We start from the raw sequence: 19,799 nt of genomic DNA on the forward strand, positions 1-19,799 counted from the left end.
GGATAATTGCAGAAACCTCCCCTGAGGTTTCTAACACTTGCATTGACCTCCCCTGTAGTTTAAAAAATTGCACTGACCTCCCCTAAACTTACTAGTCCTTTGCAAATTTAGTCCAACCGATTAAAATATTGTTTTAAGAAGTGAAATTAGAATTTTGTATCAGATTTGCCCTTTGTGCTACATGTCCAATGAATGACAAAGTACTACAAATTAATTAACAATTAATAAACTTTAAGGGGTGTAGTTTATAGACAAATACGCATTACCCATTTAAAGTACCGGCTCTTTATGGATATTTTACTTTCAAACATTTAATTTATGATAAATATATCAATATTTATAAGTAAAATTCAAAAAGTGTTACAGTAATATTCTTATAAAAAGAAAATCGGTAGGTTATCTATTTAATATAAATTAAATATTTTTTAAAAAAAATAAATGGCTCATAAAGTATTAATTCTTTATGACTTTCATTCATTAGATGAGTAAAGTATTGGCTCTTTATGGACATTTTATTTTGAATCATTTAATTTATGTTAAAACCATAAATGTTTGTAACTAAAATTGAAAAAAATTACATTAATATTTTTACGGAAGAAAAATTGGTAGGTATTGTATTTATTAAAAATTAAATACTTGAGAGTACAAAGATTTGATTGTACTTAAATATTTTTTGGAAAATACTGCTGATTTTGGAAAATTATTTTTCACTATACAAATATTTGCAAATACTACCGATTTCCTTTTTGTAAGAATATTACTGTAACACGTTTTGAATTTTACTTACAAACATTGATATATTTATCATAAATTAAATGTTGAAAGTAAAATATCCATAAAGAACCGATACTTTAAATGGATAATACGTATTTGCAAATTAAATGTTTGAAAGTAAGATACCCATAAAGAGCTGGTACTTTAAATAGGTAATGCGTATTTGCAGGAAAACTACACTCCTTAAAGTTTATTAATTGTTAATTGATTTGTAATACTTTGTCATTCATTGGATATGTAGCATAAAGGGCAAATCTGGTACAAAATTCTAATTTTACTCCCTAAAACAATATTTTAATCGTTTGGACTGAATTTGCAAAGTAGTAGTAAGTTCAGGGGAGGTCAGTGCAATTTTTCAAGTCACAGGGGAGGTCAATGCAAGTGTTAGAAACCTCAGGGGAGGTTTCTGCAATTATCCCTTGATAATATAGGGGGCAAATCACTTACCGAACATAGTTTCGAGGTGCGTTTTGCATTTAACCCTAAACGTAATTTGAATTCTACACAAATATATTTTGTTATTAGTTGCTCACACAAAAATATAAATAATGAAAATTTGTGAGATTTTAGTCAGACAAATTGCTCTTTCGCATCAGTGTACACAACCTTCGCTGCCACATTTCCCTCTAGCGTGGCCGGAGAAATCTTGTCACGTTTTCAGCGGTGAAATTTGCTTCTGTTCCGCTCCATCTCCCGGCCATGTCTCTTTCTAAAATGGCGGCTATGGCAGCCATAGTTTCAGGTGCAAAAACACACTCAATATCACCACTTCTAAGAAGGCACCTCTCGTCCCTTTTTCACCCTCTTTCTCCTGCAGCTCCGCTACTATCGCAACGGCAGATGTTTCTGGGCGGGGTCAGGAGAACCCAGATGGCCCAGCAATTTGTAAGGTTCACCCACGACGGTAGGCCAAGAGGGCCTCTTTGGAGAGGCAAGAAAATGATCGGCAAAGAAGCTCTGTTTGTGATATTGGGCTTGAAGAAATTCAAGGAGGACGATGAAAAGCTTGAAAGGTTCGTCAAAAATCACGTCCTGAGGCTTCTGAAGATGGACATGGTCGCTGTTCTCAATGAACTGGAACGCCAGCAAGAGGTCTCTCTAGCAATCAAGGTATTTGATTAATTGCTCCAATGTAGTTTGTAACGTTTATTTGGAATTCTGAATATACATTGCAATGATGCCTTTTTGGAACTAAGTTTGTGTAGTAGTGGTACTTGTTGCTTTAGCAGCTGTACATTGCAGCTTTCCTGCAGGATTGTAGTTTCCCTAATCACGAGCAGTGGTTGACTGTTTTGGTTATTCGGATAATATCTCTCCAAATTTAATTGGTGGTGTTTTGCTGATTTGTCCGCAGTAAAGAATATATAGGTCATTAAGCTGAAGTGGTAAAAGTTTACATGACTTGTGTACTTTGGCTTATTCTTGGAAAACAATCAAACAGTATACTTGAAATGGTGGAAGAAAGATGTGATTTGTCAAAATCATCTGAGATAGATGTTCGTTAAGAGTGATTGTATAGCAACCTTGAATACCGTTAAGATATTTTTGAAAATATTGAAGCATTTAGTAAGTAAAAGAGATTAAGTAAAAGCAGATTTGGATTTGAAGGTGACTATATACCTTAAGAGAATAGATACATTAAAGCGAGAGGTTGAAAAGCTTATTCTCAAATGTTGTATCGATAAGAAACGTGCTTTGGGATGTATTATCCATTCGGTGCTTAAGTTGAGAAAATTCACCAAATATTTCACATCTGTAGCCTGCAATACATATGCTCGCATATTCCTCAGCCGTCCATAGTTGCCATGCTTCTGCATTGGAGTGTTTCATGGAGTAGAACCCATTTCATGTTATCTCAAAGGGTTTTGGAATTGCATGCATTGTCTTGCTGCACACAAATTGTTTTGCGTGGCTATCATACTTTGAGATTAACTTCCTCACCAAGGTTACACAAATTCAAATCACTTGTAGTATAAAAGATTAATTATTTATTTAAAGATTTTCTCACCCTAAATAAAACTAATTAACTTTCATTGCAGATATCAAAAACCATCCAAAAGCTTTTAGATTCTTTTTCGACTACAAGTATGTCCTTGGTTTTAGCAGTAAGGTTTTGACCTAGATATTGTGAAGCTTTTATTTGGAAATCATTCATTTGATTCACCTAATTGTTCTTGCATGCATATTGCAGCTGTACAATGCATTTGTGGACAGGAATAAATATGGTTTTCTGCACATTGAGCTTCTCTTAAATTGCTTTGACCACATGAATTTTTAATATGATACCGCCTTGGTCTCATTCTTTCTGTTGGTCCAAGTCTGCAAAGTAGTGAGTCATGCAATGGTGGCAAAAATCTTTAAGGAATATGAAACAAAACAATGGTAAGAGACAAACAAAGTTATTTATCTTTGGGGTTAAAGTGGTTTTTAAAGATTCAAAGAAAAACTAGGAGCATTTGACACCTAATAATATTTTGGTCAATATTTCTTCTAAGGACGACTCTTAGAATTTCGGGACCAGGGTTTGTTGTGAAGTTTAATTGAGTGTCATAAATAAGAAACCCACTGCACATTGTGTTTTATCAGCTACCTGTTTTGGGTAGAAAAGCTTTAATTGCTTTTTTATAAAGGAAAAAGAAATTGATTTTCCTCATAATTGATCCTGGTTTTATCATTTAGTGGTGAAAGCATGAGAAACTGTTTCAGCTAAATGCAGTCTTGGGTATTTTTCTGAACGCTTGCTTGTTATATTTGTCAAATATGATTAAATATGATCCATACCATTTTTCAGATATTTAGGGCGATTCAGAAGCAAGACTGGTATAAGCCTGATGTCTATCTGTACAAGGATTTAATCATTGCATTGGCTAGAGGCAGAAAAATGGACGAAGCAATGGAGCTATGGGAAAGCATGAGAAAGGAGGACCTGTTTCCTGATTCTCAGACATACACTGAAGTCATTCGAGGTTTCTTGAGATATGGATCTCCTGCAGATGCAATGAACATTTATGAGGACATGAAGAAGTCTCCAGAGCCACCAGAAGAATTGCCTTTCAGGATTTTGTTGAAAGGGCTGCTGCCGCATCCCCTCTTGCGGAACAGAGTCAAGCAAGATTTTGAGGAAATATTTCCTGACAGACATATTTATGATCCTCCTGAAGAGATATTTGGACTTCGTTGAGGTTTGTACTTAAAACTTCTTGTGGTGCATTTTTCCTTTGCTTTTAACAGTTGTCACTCGTTTCATATATAGATGTACAGATTTGTATATTTAAGTATATGTATGAAAATTTAGCATAATGTATGGAAGCTGTGAAGCTTCTTTTTTTTCACTGTCCTTGAAACAAATGTCAGAGCTGAAATCAGAAATGAGATGCTTCTCCAGATGTCCTTGTAACTACCTCTTCTTGTCTTGTTTGTGGTTGTGTTAGTTATATGAAGTCATCATAGATTCATTACTTATTGAATCTTTAATGATTCAACTGTAGTAGCATTCTAGTTGGCCAAGAAAAATGGTTTTTGTCATCTCTAGCTTATTGAAACAGTCACCTGAGCTTCTGATTGTTTTCATTTCTGGTTATCAAATTATTCTTCAATGGATCATGTGTGATACATATGTGGGATCACACACACAGATGTATCCATATACTTTGATGCTAGTGCACACACATGATCAGTGATTTAAAGGGCATTCTAAGGCATGTCTAGAGGCAAGGCGTGAAAATGCCTCAGGGTGTTGGGGTAGCATAAGAATTGCTATGGGAGTACGTAAGAAAATTCATCTTCTTTATGCATGGGTTCAACTACTGTGGTGTGATCTCTCTAATTTATAGTTGTCATTCCTGGTCAGTCAATGCCAGAGTGCGTATATTGAGACATTTAGGCTAAAGATAGTTTTGACAGGTGAAGTTTGAATGATTGACCCCCCATGTTTTGACAAGTTTTCTCATTTTTACCGTATCTAATTTTTTTCTGTTGTGATCTGTAGCTTGTTTTCAATATTGCCAAAAATTTGAACTCCCCTCATGGTTGGGAATCTTGAGTAATTTAGTGTTCCTTTAAGTTTAGTTACTTTTTTATTCTGTAAGTATATTAAGATTTTGCACTTTTAGCGGGTCTTGATTACATATCATACTGTATAATATAATATTCATTTATTAGATCAACGAAGAAATCATTTAAACTTCATGGACCTGATGCCCCAAATTGCAGGGTTTTCGCCTTGACCAATACCCTCTGCCTCTTAAAACATTGGATATAACTCTTAAATGGAGGTCTAGATTAATGTCACTCGACTAATAAGATTGTATGGCTAATCTTATGCATGTGGCATATAACTATTCCCTTTTGTACGTAAAAAATTACACGTGGTCATCAAATGTGCATATAGCCATTGCAAGAAGGTATAGTTTGATGTCATATCATCAATAATAAGCTTCTAAGATTTCCTGAGCCAAAATAAGTAAATAAATAAATAAAACTCCTTAGTGACCTTTTTACATGTGGATTAAATTTGATTCACTTGTGCAAGTAAAAATTACAGTGACAGTAAGAAGTTTTGAATCCTCCATGTCTCAGTCCCCTGTAGGGCTGATCATTTGAGTGTAGCCAGCTCGCTGCTTGTTTTATCCTGACAAAACAACAAAACCTGATGAAGGTAGTGAACTGCACCCGCTTGAAAACTGTTGAAAGCATGTGTAATACAAATAATTGGACCTCATCATGAAATCTGCATCAGATAAGGTAAGATGACCATAGCTACCACTGATTAAACCCTAGTCAATAAAATGTCGAGAATTTTGAAGGCCACGCTTTGATCCTTTTGAGGTATTCTGCTTATTGCAAAACATCTTCATTAGATATTTTGCAGAAGTGAACGGTGAGTTACTGGTCAGCATTTTCAAATTTAGAAAGATTGTAGTTTGCATGAAGCAACATGGAAAGAGTTAAAGCTTTTAAGTTCTTCATTCGATGTGTAGACACTTGTCAGCAACAGCGGACTTGCATTTTGTATGTTCATTAATCATATGAACTATTTGATTTCAGGGCTTATGATCATTTTCTCAGTTCACAAGGAAAAGATGGTATGGAACTGCTGAGAATTGGGCTGTACCATTTCGTCTGAATGGAGGATAAGAAGCTGTCTTATGATTTGGAAACCAGTTCACATCATTAGCTTTACCATAAGAACAGGGCTTAATGTACAAAATACCACATCATTGTTTTGAAGAGCATCATTGTTTCATGCCAAGTTGATTCTTCTTTGGCAGCACCTCTTTAGTGTTTTAAGAGGCGATTCACATTTATGATGATGGTGAAGCACCTGAATGGCTGCATACCGCTCCAGCACCAACATTATGGGTCTGATTGTTATAGACAGCGGATAGGTAGGATGACTGCCCATATTGCGGACAAAATGAGAAGCTTTCACTGAAGAACTAGATAGGAATTGGATTTTTTTTTTTTTTTTTTTTTTTTGTAGTTTGTGCTTCTCAGATTTCAGAATTCAGATCAGCAAGTCAATTGTTCCACTGAAGAAGCTTTGTTTTGTTCTCAATGGCAGGATCTATAGTTGAATTAATATGGCTTTGGCGTGAAGCCAATACATTTAAGTCAACTGATGATGCTCAGGCACAGAAAAATACTGATTCCTGAAAACCTATTGCAGAAAAGCAACTGATGATGGCAATCCCAAAACTTATAATAGCACTTCTTATCTTTTTCTATTATCGACTGGCTTTATTACCTTCTGCCCATTCTATCGTCGACTGATTTTATTACCTTCTGCCCATTCTTTTGCCCACTTCTCATGCTTCAACTTTTGCCAGAATATCTCTTTATCTCTGGCAAAGAATCTGCACCAAGACATCTTCATCTTTTCTTCAGCAACGAATGGTTCGCAGTTTGGAGATTGACAATACAGAGACAACCCTCGAATCAAAGATTCCCTCACAAAAAATTAAGCAGAGAATTAAGCAAGTTGTGTCACCTAATAAGCACAAAAAAGTTTATTGGCATCCTTGGTTGCAGGGGTGTCAAATGTGCTCTCTGTCTCCACTAAAATTGAAAATAGAGCAGGGAAATATAAAGTAAAATCAAATGGGACAGCCCGACAGGGAATCCTACTTTAATAATGTAATCAACAATTAGCAGGTAACCGAATTCCGAATGTCCTTTTTGCAACAATATACGGAGCTGATATTCTTCTAATCCGATGGTAGTTCAGTTCCTGTCAGTTCTGCAATAATCCCAATTGAGCCCTCTCCCTTAGAATAAGTTACAGTAAGAGTAGGTGTAACGTAGACAAGTGCCGAATGACAAATATATATATATATAGAGTTGATATTCTTCGACTTAGTTAGATTATTAACTTAAAATCTTGTAATCTGCAAACCCTTTCTCAGTAATCTAAGGCTACTTGAGTTATACTATACTATATAGATTCTCGTCTTTGCATGTGAACTGTGAACATTATTGTGTTTACTTGAAAGATTAGAATCTTGTGACTGATTAACTAACTCATTTAGGTTACCATTAAGCTCATTAGATCTTTCTCAAGAGCTATTCAACCACCTCGATTCTTTATGTCGGAAAGAGACACAAAAAGTGCATTAAGCACTAGCACATAATAGTATAAAACTTGCATAATAAAAACAGAAACTGTATCACATATATTATCCTTGCTGCTCATTATTAATAATCTCTATTTGCACTTAACCATGAAAGATTCTAAGAATTTGGTCAAGAGGAGTTTCTTTTTTAAACTTTTTGTATTATCCGTGGGGTAAACTATATGTCATTAGCTTTCAAAACTTTCGTTCCATGATTCACATTATCCTTAGCTTCACACGCAACTTAATGCTATCAACATTTACCTAGTTGAACTATATTTTGATTAAACATGTGGCACAAATCTATTGATACATATACTTCACGTGATAAGGCCAATTTCAGAAGTCATGTTAAGCCAATTTCAAAAGTCTATGTACATGTAACTTTGAAACTTTGATCATCTGAATTAATCCCTTTGAGTTAACTTTGAACCTTTGTGTCCGCCGTTTTTAATCTTTGTTTTGTGCAACATTCACAGATTTTTTTTTTACCCTTCTACCCCTCTCCACATTTTCTCACCTCTAACTGTCAGGTCAAAGACTCGAATCTTGAATTTGAGAGTGAAAAAGATCCAAACAGTCCTCTCTGAATCACCAGGTTGATTTCAGTGGTTCAACATTCACAGATTAAGTAAGCTTTGAACAGAAAAGTATTCGTAACTTGTAAGTGTCAACTTCCAATATATTAGTCCACGGATTAATGTGAATAGGACTTTAATCAATGAAGAGACGTAGGAATAGTCAAAGATCTTGAAAAGGGCCTTAATTGCAGCAAAAAGTTGGTGGATTAATTGCAAAAAGGATGTCACATGCTTTGCCTTACTACTATGGGCACATCCATCATTATTTTGATATTACAACATGATTTTGACCACACTTTTCCAAAATTAACCATCATTATGTAATTTGCTTTAGTTTTGTCTTAGCTAGTTTAGGCTTTTTTGTTTTTTGTTTTGTAACTTTTACGGTTCTTAGAAAGTTGAAAAAAAGGGAAAATGAAAAAGAATGGTCTAGCTCAAAGCCATTGACTTGGATATTACCCCTTTGAGAGCTAATGGGCCACAGCATGGTAAGTTGATCATATGATTCTTTTGTTACACAGTTAAGCACTGTGCCTTGACATCAGTAAGAGATTATGACCCAACTTTGCTCATCTTTGCCAACGGTGAAAAATGAAAATGGTTGAAAGGAATGATGGTCCTGATCCAACCATCGATGTATAAAAGGGAACCCAAGAAACCTATAAAAAGGCAAATTAAAAGTCTGCATGCCCCTTCTATCATTGGTGCAAGGGCAAAAAGATGCTAGTGTCACGAGGAAAGTGAAAATTTTCTTGCCATGCTCTTAATAGAACCCTTATAAATATTTTGTAGATAAAGCAACTACTTAATTAAGAGTAAATTTTATATATATTAACAATGTATATATTATTACGGTTGGATGCACGACACTTGTGTAAAATCTAGGTTTCAAATTCAAATTCAAATTGTGTGTTATGCATCTAATGGTAAAAGTATATACACTGTCAGTATATGAAAAATTAATCATTTAAGCAGTACACACATTCAAGTCATGTTTTGCACATAGAGCAACTATGCCATGCTCTTCATCTACTCACTTATAAATGAATGTAAACAAACAAACCAAATGTATATCTAAGTAACTTTCAGGTAAATATACAAATTGAGAGAAACAAATGCAATTTAGTTAATTACAATTTGCCAAGCTATTAATACGTTCAGTTAATGCTTTAAATTTTTTTTAGGGATTTTTTTGACCTTTATCCATGGGGCAGAAATCAAATGAATCTAAATAAGAAAGTTCAATGTACAAGTGGTATGTCAATGTCTACCAAAAGTTTTTTCTTTTTTCAACTAATCAAAGTCTTGAGCCAACATTTGTCTTTTACAACCACTAAAACTCTACTTTCTTGTCAACTTTACACATACCACCCGTTAAATCAGTTACTTGGCTTGATTTGCTCTGTCTTTGTTTCTTCCAGTAGACTTCACGGGTTCTACTTCTACCTTTATCAAGAGATGGATACTGCTCAAATTTGAACAGGAAAGCCGGCCGACAACATAACTTATTTGGGGGAGAAAGTCATTTGGGACTTTGGACTAGAAAATAACTACAGTGTTTCTCGGCGAAATCGACGGTGTCAGAGAACTTGCGGTGGCACAAAAAACATCAGAAGATTAGTTAGACTAAGGTCCATAGTTTACTGCAACAAATGCAATAAATAAAGAAGAGGGAACATGGCTCATCAATTCAAAGCCACGTAATGATGAAAATCAATCAGGTTAACATGCTGGCCTTAGTCCCACCTTCCAAAAAGCAAGAATGGAAGAATCCAAGCTTTTTTCTTTCTTTTTTTTTGGGTCCAATCCATCCTACTCCATAACTCCCATTACTCTCTCCTATATAGTATCTGTTTATATTACTGTGTCTTTGTGTGTGAAAATTTATAGTAGTATATATATGGTTCTTTCACAGTTTACAACAAAAGCAATTTTTCAGTCTCAAAATGCAGAATCTACACTTGGCTTTTCTCTTGCTCACTTCACTTTGCTTTGGTTCACTGGCATTTTCATTCAGCCAAGACCAGCAAGATTTTAACCAAGCCAAGAACTTTGAAGGATCTTCTAACCTTGTGAACCTTCAATATCACATGGGACCTGTCCTAACCTCACCTATCAATCTCTACGTTATATGGTATGGCCATTGGAATCCAGCCCATCAAGCCACCATCAGGGATTTCCTCTATTCCTTCTCTTCTCCAGCTCCATCCCCTTCTGTAGCAGACTGGTGGCGAGTTGTCCAGCTATACACCGACCAAACCGGCTCAAATATCACAAGCAACATCATCCTCAAAGGAGAATTTTTCGACTGGAAATACTCTCATGGTACGTACTTGACTTGTCAATGCAATCCATCATCAAAACAGCATTATCCTCTCATCCCAATGCACTGCCACTGAATTACAATAACGGGCTTTATTTGATCTTAACATCTTCAAATGTTAAAGTCCAAGAATTCTGTAGAGCTGTTTGTGGCTTTCACTACTTCACATTCCCATCCATTGTTGGAGTCACTGTGCCTTATGCATGGGTAGGGTACAGTGGCACACAATGTCCAGGCATGTGTGCTTACCCTTTTGCATGGCCTGAATACTCCGGCAAGCCGCCGCCGAGCGGCAACGGAGGGAACGACCTGATGAAAGCACCAAATGGGGATGCTGGTGTTGATGGGATGATCAGTGTGATTGCTCATGAGTTAGCTGAGGTCTCGAGTAATCCTCTGGTGAATGCTTGGTATGCTGGGGATGATCCAACTGCCCCTACTGAAATTGCTGATTTGTGCTTGGGAGTTTATGGGACCGGTGCTGGTGGTGGATTTGTGGGAGTTGTGTATAAGGATTCATGGGGGAATGGATTCAATGTCAATGGAGTCAAAGGCAGGAAATTTCTTGTGCAGTGGGTTTGGAATCCTGTTAGGAGAAGATGCTTTGGTCCCAACGCCTTGGATTAATTAATTAATTAAGCAAGGATGGGGTTGTCATTATTCTATCATGTACATATTTTTAATCTCTAGTGATTTGATAATAAACATGGCATGCTTTTAAATTTTTTTTATTGTTTGTTTTTTTCCTAGAATGTTGTACTAAAAAATTTTCACTGATAATGGAATACAGTTAGTGATTTTTTTTTTTTAAATGAAGGAATTGAAATCAACCTCACAATTTGCAGGACTCTAATTGGTTCACTGGTGCTATCATCTTTACAATAATAAAATATGTGTAGGTACTTAATTTGGTGTTAATTTTATGTGTTTATAAATTTATCCTTATCTCTATTATCAAATGACACGCAAATCCTACTGAACCAAAACTACCTCTCTCCAATTCTCACGTTCTCCCTAATTAACGATTTTTTTACTTCCCAAACCATCTTCTAAAAGTCTCCATTCTTCTAAAAATCATGTGGTACATTGTACATATTTCTGTATGATACACTTTTGATCATGTATTACATAAAATAGTTATATTCACTCGCATCATTTATGTGATTATTTCAATTAAAAATATTTTTTGACAAATTGTACACGTATCGAGTGTTATCTCGATAGCTTGTAAAGTTGAATACTTGGAGGGTACATTTCATGATTTTTATAGAAGTTTTGAGGGGCAAAGCTGATTTTAATAGGGTTTTAACTGTAAAAATCTAGAATTGAATTAAGGAAAAAATGTTATGGTAATATTATAACTTTTTGACTAGGACCATCTTCGCCTGACTGCTTTTGCTTTGGCAGTGTTAAACATTAACTCGACAAGATATGATGATATTTTTCCCTGGTCAATTCGTAGCTTGTCTCTGAACTATGGAGATAAACAAAAAATTGAAGAAAAGTAAAAGAAAAATCAGAAAGAAAGAGAGACAAAAGAACGAACAAAGGACTCTGAACAATTCCAACAGAAAAGGGTCTGGCAGGTAGAATTAAAGCTTAACCACCAGCACAAAGGGTAGGAGGCAAGGTTAAAATCTTTTCTTCCACCAAATGCTACATTTAAAGTGACTTGGCCTCATCTGATCCGATAGTGGTTCAATCTCCTCCGAGTTACCCCTAAACCTCTTTAGGTCAACAGTTATCGTCTTCGAAAAAAAAATTGAATTAAAGCTTAAAGAGCCACGTTTGCGGGGTTAGGTGAGAAAGAATCTTCTTATGTTTTATTGGTGTTTAAAAAGTCAATCACACACAAACACAGCCATTTTTCCCCTCTTTCTTTTCTTTATTTTTTTTTTAAAAAAAATTTCAATGAGAAACTGAAAGGAAAAAAAATAGTTGGGGCCATTTAATTGATATTGGTACTTCTTTGATCGTCTCAAGAAGTTAAAACAACAAATTACAATCAATTATGTGTTTGTTTTTAACTATTTTTATTTTTAGAATCAGAATCTAAAAACACTCTATCTTGCTGCTTTTGACTTGTAAATTTTTAGCATCTACAAAACCTAAAATCATGTTTTGAAAAGTCACCAAAGCCAAAGAGACCAAAAAGGAAAAAAAAAGAAAAGAGAAAAGTATCCTTTTGAGAGTTGAAAGCTAAAATCAGGGATTTATAATAAAGATAACTTTTTTATACATTGTTAGTGTAAAATTTTTTTTTACACTGTAAATTTAGATCATGCTACATAACATGAATTTAAATTTGAAATTCAAAACACACACATATGACATACATCCCAAATTATTAGTTTAAAAAAAAATCACTACACTGTTAGTATATAAAAAATTAATCCTTATAATAATTTGAGAAATTAGATTGCAACTCTTGTTTCGTTAAATATATCTCGTTTTCTTTTGATTTTGGAGGGAAAAAAAAACTGAAGATGGGTACTTTATTACTTAGCCGGGCAAAAGATGTAATTTAAAAAAAATAAAAAACAACGACGGAAAGGGAGAAAAAAGAAAAGAAAAGAAAAAATGAGCGTGGGTACTTTATTGTTTAAGCCGGGCCGTAGAAGGACGTTCAATTCTGTCCGTAAGAAAAAAAAGGCTTAACTGAAGTGTCCATATAGGCCCCCAAAGATCTATTTTCCTAGAAAGCCCAAACATATTAAACACTCTGCGGACGTCTAGAGCAGCTCGATCCACGACCTTTACGGCTCGATTCTCAAATTTTCTCTTGCTTCTCAACTCTCTCTCTCTATATCTATATATATATATATATATATATATATATTTATTTATTTATTATTTTTGCTAGTCCCTCCACTCATATCACTCAATTCATCTCTACCCTCATAACCTCTATAGCTCGATTCTCAACTTTTTTCCTCATAAAGTTGGACAATGTTACTGTGTCAATAATTATGGTAACGATATTGGAATAACTTACTTCTCAACTTTTCTTCAACGTAAAAAAGTTTGAAATTTTATTTGAACTGAAATTAAAAAAACATACACGCACACTGTGTAATGTGCTTTGTAACAGTTTTGAAAAAGTTTGAAATCTTATCTGAATTGAAACTGAAAAAACACACACACACACTATGTAGTGTGCTTTGTAACAATTTTGAAACCATTACGTAAAAACCAACTTAGCAAACTGTTAAGCTTGGAAGCATTAGATTTTTTTTCATAACAAGTTGTGCTTTGTAATTCATTGTTCTGGTTTGACTCGTGTATCTGAAACAAACAACGTCTCCACCACCAATTAATGTAGTGTGTTTTGTCAAATTTTTTCTCCATTACGTAAAAATGTGAATCTTTTAGAAACCTCCCGTGAGGTTTCAAACAATTTCACTGAGCTCTTCTGAGGTTTGAAAAATTACACTTACCTTCCTTGATGTGATAGTTTTAGTAACAAAACCTTAAAATAATATTGAATTGGTCAAATTTTTAAATGAATACCCAAAAATGCCCTTATGTAATGAGTTTTAAATTTACTTCCTTATACAATTATAAGATTATCTAGTATAATTATAAGGAAAATGTGCCAAAATTTTAATGTTCACACCTATTATTTGATAAACAACTATAATAATAATTTTTATCACTATAATAGGATACTTTTGATGGTATTTTATTATGGATTTATATTTATAAGATAGAAAAGAAAATGTTGAAATAATTCATTTAGAGTTTATGAATTTTTTTAGTAGTGGGATTATTGTAATTTAATAGTGATTTTGGGCCATTTCTTTTTAATTTTAATACCAAAAAATAGAAGACAAAGATTAGCAAAAACATTAGATTGCATATAAAGTTAACTCATAAAAAAATCAATAGTTAAATATTTGGTTACAATAGAAACTAGAGATAATAGTGGTAGTGTTATAGTTTTATTGGCAAAACAAGAAGGAAAAAGAATGAAAAAAATAATTTTAAAAGTCATTCTAAGTATAAGCATACAAAACAAGATAATTTCATTAAAATAGTTAAGGGCAGTATTGTCATTTCAAATGACAAGGGAGTTACGTGTAATTTTTAATACCTCGACTCGAGGGATGTTAACACATTTTACTAAGGAATACTACCAGTCAAACACTCAACACTCTAAGCCGCTTTCTGAAGAAAGAACTAGCAACTTTCTGCGTTTACACATCTAAGGTATCAGCCATTCAACCAAGGTAGGACTTTTGTGCCAAAACTATTGATCGAGCCGATGTTAAGAAAATTGCTGTAACCGACGATTTTTCAATAGACAAAATGAAATGGTATACCATTTCACAATTGGATTGATTTAGTTTCCAAATGAACTGTCCAAATTCATTTTGTGTATGCTGATGATTGGCTACATTTCGCAAAAGGCAACTTATAACGAGTCTCCATCGTAGTCTACAACTACCTCTGAAAATTGTGGAGGCCTGAAAATGGTACGTCATGTCGGACCTGGATCACCACCCTGTAGGCGGTGAACGAGTCCATACAGCGGCAGAACTGGACACCATTTGACTCTGGGCATATTCTTCCTGTATTAATTTCTTCAGGATGCCAACTTTGTTAGCATTAAATGCTGTGCAATTGGCTTTCCATCCTCCTGCATTCTTTCTTCGGTTTCACAGTTGTTGGCCAAGTCATCGTTGCCATCATACTTAATAGCTCTACCCTGCATGTATTCTTTCTTGATCAGGATGAATGGCCTGTGAAGCCATTTTCACGTACTAGTCTTTAACTATTTAGTACTTGATTACGTTATGCATTTGTTAGTCAGACTTGACGGCATTTCTATTTTTCACGCTGTACAAAAATGCACAGCTGGAATTGCCTATAAATAGAGGCATTTGCAGAGGCTTAGCATCACAAAGCAATTCCATAGCCACTAGAGACATAAATTCATTTGGGGAATTCTCTCCCTTTTGTATAGCATTTTCTTATTCCTAAATTTTGTGTTCTTCTTCGTTACGGTGGATTTTGCTCACCTTCTCCTGTAAATCTTTGTGTCATTGTCTTTTATTATTTTGCTCCGTATTTTATTATAGCCTTCGTTATTACTACTTTTGTGGGCTGTCAGAACAAACTTTTAGCGAGTCAAAAATCTATTTTGAACTAAAATTTGGGGATGGATAGAGCTTTCATCCTTTATTCTGTTTTGTTCTTGTCTCTTCACTATGCTACTACATCTGCATTATCAAACAATTCTGATCACTCTGCGCTTCTTGAGTTTAAGTCGCATATTTCATTTAGCTCTGAAAATGTTTTCCTTGAGAAGAACTGGTCTGCATCGTCCTCCGTCTGCAGCTGGATGGGAATCACTTGCAATCCACGCCACAATAGAGTTGCAGCCTTAAACATTTCTGGCTTGGGCCTAGATGGTGTCATCCCTCCGCACATAGGAAATCTCTCTTTCCTCATTTCCCTCGATCTTAGTGACAACAGTTTCCATGGTAATCTGCCCAAAGAGCTAGCTCAGTTGCGCAGATTGAGGCTACTTGATTTAAGGCAGAATAATTTCACTGGGCCGATTCCAACAACTTTTGGTTCCTTGGCCAAACTCCATTTCTTGTACCTATCTTACAACCAACTTTCAGGTGGGATTCCATCCTCACTTTCCAATATATCCAGATTAGAGAAGCTAGATTTGCGGATGAATTTCCTACAGGGGAGCATTCCAGAAGAATTAGGTGATCTTCGTTACTTGACATCGTTAGTCCTGGAAATTAACCAGCTTACAGGTCCAATACCAGCTAGTATCTTCAATATGAGGTCGCTGGAATTCATTGCTTTTACAAACAATAAACTGTCTGGTAGTCTTCCGACAGATATCTGCTCCAACCTTCCTAAGCTCAAAGGGCTTTATCTTTCCATTGGTGAGCTAGTTGGCCGAATTCCTCCAAGTATAGGGAAATGTTCACAGCTTCAAGTTTTGTCCTTGACGGCTAATAGACTTAGTGGAACCATACCAAGAGAAATTGGGAACTTAACTCAGCTTCAACAGTTGTTTCTTGGTGGTCCTGGATTCGAAGGTACACACTCCTGCAGCAGGAGGATGTTACATAATTTTGCATACTTATTTGGTGTTGGAACTCACTGACTTTGCCCAGGAATTCAAATGAGATATATCATATTAATAACAGATTTAATCCTTCTGTTTATACTTTGTGACAATTTTGCAGGTTCAATACCAAATGAGATTGGTAATCTTCAGAGATTGGCAGTGTTTGGATTAGATTCGGGCAGATTAAGTGGCTCTATTCCTGCAAGCATTTTTAACATTTCAACACTCCGAATCTTTACATGTGTGGAGAATCTTCTAAGTGGTAACCTTCCCTCAACAATGGGCAAAGGGATGCCAAATCTTGAAGAAATCTACATTGGAACCAATAACCTCAGTGGAAATATACCTGCTTCAATCTCAAATGCTTCCAAGCTCACTGTTTTAGACCTTTCTCATAACAATTTCAATGGTCCTATACCCAGTTCAGTTGCAAATTTAGTATCCCTAAGCATCCTGAACCTAGCAGTTAACAGTTTGGTACTTGAATCTTCATCTTCATTATCTAAATTCCTCACTTCTTTGACAAATAGCAGAAACCTTAAAGAACTTTCAGTTTCTGGTAATCCTTTAGGTGGTACAATTCCAGCTTCCGTTGCTAATTTCTCAAACTCTCTCCAGAGTTTTTCAGCACGTAGGTGCAATATCAGTGGCAAGATTCCAGAAGAAATAGGCAACCTCAGTAGTCTTGCCCTGATAAACCTATCTGAAAATGACTTGACTGGATTCATTCCAACAACAGTTGATGGTTTACAGAGCCTTCAACGGTTGTATCTGGACAGCAACAAAGTAAGTGGATCACTCCCAAACAATATATGCAACTTACCAAAACTTGGTGAAATGGAACTGAGCAGAAATCAAATCTCAGGTTCCGTCCCTTCCTGCATAGGTTACCTCACTTCTATGCAGAATCTGTTTCTATCTTCCAACAATTTCAGCTCCAATTTACCTCCAAGCTTATGGACCATGAAAAATCTTCTGAGGTTTGAGGCATTTTCAAATTCACTTAGTGGCCTTCTACCTCCTGAACTAGGAAATCTAAAGGCTATAACACTGATTGATTTGTCGCGTAATAATTTTTCAGGAAATATTCCAAGCTCTGTTGACGGTCTGGAAAACTTGATTGACCTTTCCTTATCTCATAATGCTCTAGAAGGGCCTATTCCAGATTCATTTGGCAAATTGATAAGCTTGGAAGCACTAGATTTGTCTCATAATAGGCTAAGTGGAGTGATTCCCCAGTCGCTAGAGTCTCTGGTGTACCTCAAACAATTTAACGTCTCCTTCAACCAACTAAGTGGACAAATTCCCAACAGTGGCCCTTTCCTGAACTTCTCAGAGCAATCCTTTATGTCTAATGCTGCACTATGTGGTGATCCTCGATTTCAAGTGCTCCCATGCCCCATAACTAATTCTCCCCACAGAAGAAAGAAAAGATCACTTCTACTCCTTTACATTCTTCTTGGGATGTCATCACTAATTCTTGCATCAGCTCTTGGATTTGTATTCATAAGATGGCGAAAGAAAAAGGAAGTTACAGTTCAAACTGATCCATCACCTGTGGTAACATATGAAAGGATTTCATATGAGGAGCTGGAAAATGCAACTAATGGATTCAGTGAAAGCAACCTGCTTGGTGTTGGGAGCTACAGCTCTGTCTATGAAGGCATACTCCCCGGTGGCACTCTCGTGGCAGTGAAAGTGTTTAACTCAAAATTTACTGGAGGATTGAAAAGTTTTGATACAGAATGTGAAGTACTTCGTAATGTTCGTCACCGGAATCTAACAAAAATCATCACTACTTGCTCCAACATGGCCATGGACTTCAGAGCCTTAGTACTGGAGCACATGCCTAATGGCAGCCTCGAGAAATGGTTGTATTCTCACAACTACTTTCTAGACATCCTGCAGAGGCTAGATATAATGGTGGATGTGGCATATGCATTGGATTATCTCCATACCGGTTATACTGCAACAGTGGTGCATTGTGATGTGAAACCTAGCAACGTCTTGCTTGATGAAAATATGGTCGGACATCTCTGTGATTTTGGCATTGCGAAATTACTAGGTGTAGGAGGAGTTGCAGAGACAAAAACCCTGGCGACAATTGGTTATATTGCACCAGGTAATGCCATCACCTCCACTTTTAATTTGCCTTCTGCCTTCTCCAATTTGGAAAACCTTTTATTGTCTCCTAAATGTTTAGCATCAATTCTTGGCTCTAAGGCTACACGTTGTTTTAAAAATATTTGGATTTACTCGTGCAGAGTTTGGATCGGAAGGAGTAGTTACCACAAAGTGTGATGTTTATAGCTATGGCATTATGTTGATGGAAACTTTCACCAGAAGGAGACCTACTGATGATATTTTCTCTGGAGACATGACTCTCAGGCATTGGATTAAGTCATCATTTCCAAGTGCAATTATGCAGATTGCAGACTCTAATTTGCTAAAACCAGAGGAAAAATATCTTGATGCAAAGGAGGAATGTTTGTCATCTATCATGGAGCTAGCATTGGACTGTACAGCAACATCACTTGATGCAAGAATTGACATGCAAGATGTTCTTTCAGAACTCAAAAAAGTCAGAATCCAGTTTCTAAGAGGCTGTGGCGGGAGTTGTTGAATTCTATGCAGTAAGAGACAATTTTGACATCCACATATATTATTTGTATAACAGGAATGGGGCCTCACAAGTTCCATTTGAAACAAATTTGCCATGTAGCAAATGAGTAGAAATAGGGTGTAAATAAGTTATAAGTAGAATACAGGGAAAGTATAAATGAAAGGTTTCAGGATCGAAACTTCCGACGACTTTATATATATATATATATATATATATATCTCCTCCGTCCCGTTTTGTTAGTCTTGGTTTTTTTTTCACACAGATTAAGAAAGTGTAATTAATTTGGTTGGAAACATAAATTTAAATTAATAATTTCCTAAAATACCCTTATGCTAATCACGAAGAGTGCCAATTAATATCAGTTACAGCTAATGGGTTAGTATTGGAAAAGTTCAATGTATTCAATGTAGTGGGTTAGTATTTAATAACAAAATGTATTAATAACAAGATATTTAATAAGGGTATTTTAGACAATTTGAAAGATTACTACATTTCTTAATGGGAAAGTGGACTACAATTTGGGACAGACGAAAAAGGAAAACAGACTATCAAAGTGGGACGGAGGGAGTATAAAAGTTATAAGTAGAATATAAATAAATTACAGCGTGGTGTAAAAAAAAACTGAAATGATCATTTTATCCCAGAAATTTAACTTGTGAGGCCCAAATCCTATATCCCAAATTCACTTCACCTTCACCCCCCCCCCCCCCCCCCCAAAACCCCACCCACCCAAAAATATATTTATTGATTGTTGACCTATGGCTTAAGGTTCATCATTACATAATTTTGG

The 19,799-nt window shown here is 35.6% G+C and overlaps 3 protein-coding genes across 3 annotated transcripts; all 3 read left to right on the forward strand.

Moving 5' to 3' along the window:
• Positions 1 to 1,374: 1,374 nt before the first annotated feature.
• Positions 1,375 to 6,456, forward strand: LOC113782865 (protein THYLAKOID ASSEMBLY 8-like, chloroplastic). Its single transcript, XM_027328804.1, has 3 exons — positions 1,375 to 1,884; positions 3,566 to 3,956; positions 5,821 to 6,456. The coding sequence occupies exons 1-2, from the start codon at positions 1,474 to 1,476 to the stop codon at positions 3,953 to 3,955; spliced, it is 801 nt and encodes a 266-aa protein (XP_027184605.1). The 5' UTR covers positions 1,375 to 1,473; the 3' UTR covers position 3,956; positions 5,821 to 6,456.
• Positions 6,457 to 9,881: 3,425 nt separating this feature from the next.
• On the forward strand, positions 9,882 to 10,994 carry LOC113782864 (protein EXORDIUM-like 7). Its single transcript, XM_027328803.1, is given in 2 exon segments — positions 9,882 to 10,303; positions 10,306 to 10,994. Coding segments are annotated over 2 exon segments (1,002 nt in total). The 5' UTR covers positions 9,882 to 9,912; the 3' UTR covers positions 10,917 to 10,994.
• Positions 10,995 to 15,415: 4,421 nt separating this feature from the next.
• Positions 15,416 to 19,178, forward strand: LOC113782859 (probable LRR receptor-like serine/threonine-protein kinase At3g47570). The gene is made up of 3 exons (XM_027328796.1): positions 15,416 to 16,354; positions 16,505 to 18,508; positions 18,651 to 19,178. Exons 1-3 carry the CDS (start codon positions 15,451 to 15,453, stop codon positions 19,007 to 19,009), a joined length of 3,267 nt encoding a protein of 1,088 aa, XP_027184597.1. The 5' UTR covers positions 15,416 to 15,450; the 3' UTR covers positions 19,010 to 19,178.
• The last annotated feature ends 621 nt before the right edge of the window (positions 19,179 to 19,799 follow it).

Source organism: Coffea eugenioides, chromosome 9 (genome assembly GCF_003713205.1).
Source record: "Coffea eugenioides isolate CCC68of chromosome 9, Ceug_1.0, whole genome shotgun sequence".
Lineage (NCBI taxonomy): Eukaryota > Viridiplantae > Streptophyta > Magnoliopsida > Gentianales > Rubiaceae > Coffea > Coffea eugenioides.